This window comes from Diaphorina citri, unplaced genomic scaffold, assembly GCF_000475195.1.
Source record: "Diaphorina citri unplaced genomic scaffold, Diaci psyllid genome assembly version 1.1 scaffold34281, whole genome shotgun sequence".
NCBI classification, from domain to species: Eukaryota; Metazoa; Arthropoda; class Insecta; order Hemiptera; family Psyllidae; genus Diaphorina; species Diaphorina citri.
The window spans coordinates 1-4,320 of NW_007411613.1; the positions used below are offsets into that span (position 1 = coordinate 1).

Here is a 4,320-nt window from a genome sequence, read left to right on the forward strand (position 1 = left end):
AAAACTCAAGGACGACTAGTTCTGAACCACATGGTAATCCCATGTGATTCACAAGAATTCAATTATTCACAACACAATATCATGATTCTGTATTGTGTTACCGAATTTCTACCTTGTTCTCTCCTTGAGACCATGTGTCCTTGATCATATCAGCACATTTCTCTCCTATCATATAGATAGGTGCCATAGGATGAGCTGCTATAAGGATTGGCATGACAGATGCATCTGCCACTCTCAAGTTCTTGATACCATGTACTCTGAGCTCGTTATCTACTACTGTCGTACCATCCTCATTAATACCCATACGACATGTACCACTCATGTGATGCACAGTAGCTGTAATCTGTCGCGCAGTACATGCCCAATAGTCATCCGATTCAAACTCATATTGTTTACATCCAGGTAAAGGTACTGGATTCAACTTACTTCCTATTCTTTGGAATGGTTCAGTTCGACTCAAGTTGACCGCCATCTTGATTCCTTCCACCAATGTCCACAGATCAGATTCATCTTGGAAATAATTTCCATATAACAAGGGTGCCTTCAGTGGATTTCTAGACCCGAGTAATATTCTACCTCTACTCTTAGGAAGTAATAGCATAGGCCATATTGTCCAAGTGTTCTTCTGTTCTAAATGTTTGTAAGCCTGGTTGTAACATTCATCAGTGATACCCATACCTCTCCTTACAGTATGGCCAGAGTCTGCTGCAAGACTACCGATAGCAAATATAAATTCGATATCAGGATAGGAAGGATCCGTATTGTATTTGGTTTGTACAAACCCGATACCTTCCACACCCCCTGGAATACTACCCATGCCACCGCCTTTACTAATATTATACATCATAGTGAAAGCTTGTGCCAGCATTGTGTTATAGTTGAACAGTTCTGTCGTATTGTGAGTGAAAGCCAGACCCGCCATGGTAATGTGATCTTGAAGATTTTCTCCAACCGGTAGATCTCTTTCCACTTTGATTTTCAAGCTCTCCAAATGTTCGCGTGGACCTACACCAGAGTGCATAAGAATATGTGGTGTATTGATAGCTCCTGCGGAGAGAATGATTTCCTTCCTAGCGAAAACTATTCTCTTCTTACCGTTCTTAACAAATTCCACACCATAGGCTTTTTTGGATTCAGAATCAATAAGTACTCTGGTGACTTGAGAGTTCAAACTAATATGAAGGTTTGGTCTATTCCTCACAGGTTCAATATAAGCATGATAAGAGCTTACCCGCTTGCCGTTCCTCGTCGTGGCTTGAATTCTTGAAAATCCCAAGTAGTTTTCTGGTTGATTGTAATCAATTGTAGATTGGTTGACATATTTGGATGATTCTAGGAAAGCATCTACCACCTGACTCTTATATGGATTGTATCCAACAGGGACATATCCCGTAGTAGAATGATGTGGGGAATTCCTGAGTTCTGGAATAGTCATGTTTTCTATTTTCAAGAAGTAAGGATAGACCTCATCATAACTCCAGCCAGGATTGCCCATAGCTGCCCATCTATCATAATCCCGTGGTGTACCTCGTGTATAGATCATATAGTTCAATACACTACTACCTCCCATACCTTTCCCACGAGGCCAGCGACATCTCTGCTTCACCATAGCTTGACATTGTCCTGGCTGTTTCTCTGCTCTGTAACCCCAGTTGAAACTTGTCAACTGGAAGTAGCTTACTATCAGGGGCCACTCACTGAATGGAATCTGCTCTCCTCCGGATTCCATCAGGAGTTACATTAGCATACAGCTAATAAAGAAACGGCAAAGTCACTACGGAGATTATTGAATGGTTATATGAGGCTGATACTTAAAGTTTGCTATAGGAATCCATGTCCATGTGAAAAACATCTTCTCTGGAAACCAATTTCGTTAACATTTTAAAGCTTTAGATAAGGGCCTCAGTAATATTTCACCGGTACTGTTGTGAATGTGTTCTCTTCTCTCTCTCTCTTTCTCTCTCTCTCTTGCCTGTTTCCCTCCTCGTTGTCTCTCCCTCTCGTCTTTGAACCGAATGACAACCGACGGGATTTGTAGCAGGGACCCACGCTACTAAAACAAAATACGAGAGAGAGAGAGAGGAGAAAAGCAGTGAGAGAGGAAACAGAGAGAGGAGTAGAAATAAGGACGGGAGCCAGATAGGGATAGAGTGAAGTGAGAGTGATCAAAGAGGAGGTAGGAGGAAGAAGAGTGATAGACAGGGGAGCTTAGAAAAGGAGAGAGCCAGACAAGAGAAGGAGAGGAGAGAGGAGAGAGAGAAGAGGAAGAGGAGAGAGAGAGAATCTTGAGACCGATTCCTTTGGGTGGTTCTCTAAGAAAACGGACACGACCATTCAAGGACACGATTTTCAATCTAAGGAGAGGGTAGAGAGGAGGGAGAGGAGAGGGAGGAGAGAGAGAAAGAAGGGAGAGAGAGAGACCGTGTGCGGCTTGGTACATAACCAAAATGCACAAACATTTAACACTTAGGCAACCCAGTACCCAAATGTTTGGAATTTAATTGGGAGAGACCTAGAACTTGTATACATGTCTAGGTTACTGCTAGTACCAGGGGAGTTTCTTATTGAGATATGGTCTCACTAGCCAGGGAGTTGTCTTATTGTAGGATCAGGGAATTTTCAATTGTTTAGTATGTTTTGTTTTATTTATACACTATGAAAATTAAATAGTAAAACAAAAGAGAAGTAGGTAAAAACAAAAGGAAAAAAGTCTCCCAATTAGGTAGCAAACACCAATTGGATTTAATGTACTCGCGCAGGCGAAGCGCCCTGCATTGGTCACGCATGGCCTCCATTATTTATTTCATTTCTAATAGAAGCATAGATTCGATTGGGCAGAGATATTTGTCATATTTGGTGCTAAGAGTTGGAAAAGAAGCGGGCGCCATAGGAACTCATAGGCCTAAGTAGAGTGCATGAGGGTGGTAGTTATTGGTATTGGCATCCAACCTGCACATGGTAAAAAAAAAAAAAAAAAAAATAATAAAAAAATTCTCAAAACGTCTCCCTTGACCATTGACGCATACAGGAATACCAGGGCTTTTAGCTTCTCTCTTCCCTTCTGTCCTAACGCTACTTTCGGTCGGCAAGGCTCTTTGCTTTTGCAATGGTAGTCCCTTTTAGGCGGGCCCGCCCTTAGTTTGGGCGCCGGATCGCGGAATGTTCCGTGTGGTGTGATGGTTGATTCGATTGATCGACCGCATGGTTAAAAATCGCAAAAAAGAAGATCTTGCTCCCTTCTCTCCTTCTTCTTCCTTCTTATTCCTCTTCTCTTCTTCCTTCCTCTTCTTGGAATTTAATGTATCCATGGATACATCCGTTAACCACCTAGGTCTGATATGGGTGCACCACCCATAAACTGCCGTGAATTTCAACAAACCATAACACTGCAATCAAAAATTACGTCTAAAAGGAATACTGTTAGGCCGTCAAGACCATACGGAGGAACTTCTTTAAGCTCAAAAATTATCTCTTTGAACAAAATGGCTTAAAGTAAAAAGGTCACAAAATTCACGGACTACCGAAATTAAAACAACGCGGTCGAGGTTCTGTAAGTTTATAAAAAAGATTTTTCACAAAGAGATACTTCTGACCTCTGACCTAAAAAAAAAAAAAAAAAAAAAAATCCCAACATGGCTCTCGACACGGCCGGTTAGTTTTCACAAGGAGAACCACACATGTTACTAGTAAAATTAGATTTCTAGGTTAGGTTCATACACCCAAACCATTAAATAATACTAGATTGAAACCCTTATACACTTAATCACTCCTACAGACTCATAGTTCCACCTGAAAAAACGTCAGTCCCACGTAAAAAACATTCTGTCTCGCCAAATCATTACAAATACGACGTCTGTTCTTGCATCCATTCGATGTGTATCCAAATAACATTGTACACTATTATAGGAACGATACAGTAGGAGCAAACAATTTGGGTTCATATACTTTTGATCAACGAGACCACAGGGACCAGATGTGTTCTATAGTCTACCTGATGGAAATCTTATAAAAAGGATGGTAGATCAGTAAAGTAACATCTCAGTCACAAGTCAAGTTCACCAAAGCAACAGTCACCACAACCTGGATTCTTTTTCAAGAGGTTGGTACTAACACGCAGGACAAGCAGCACTCAACAAATCAAAAAGAAATGGGTACTTACAGGTCACCTTGGAAATTGTAAAAATTTGTCACCTCGCTGACATATGGTTTTGGATAGGTCTTTATGTTTATAATGGGCTCATACTGAAATATCACCAACCGAGTCCTGGGCCCTCCACCGTCGTCAATGTTGTCTGAGAGTCTTCACTTCTTGACTTCCAC

At 41.3% G+C, this 4,320-nt stretch overlaps 1 protein-coding gene across 1 annotated transcript; it reads right to left on the reverse strand.

The window, feature by feature from the left end:
• Positions 1-9: 9 nt before the first annotated feature.
• On the reverse strand, positions 10-1,729 carry LOC103523702 (glucose dehydrogenase [FAD, quinone]-like). Its single transcript, XM_008488723.2, has one exon. It carries the CDS (start codon positions 1,727-1,729, stop codon positions 98-100), a length of 1,632 nt encoding a protein of 543 aa, XP_008486945.1. The 3' UTR covers positions 10-97.
• Positions 1,730-4,320: the final 2,591 nt, after the last annotated feature.

Excerpts from the sequence above, each read along its gene's own strand:
- LOC103523702 (XM_008488723.2), bottom strand. The coding sequence starts at position 1,729 with ATGGAATCCGGAGGAGAGCAGATTCCATTCAGTGAGTGGCCCCTGATA.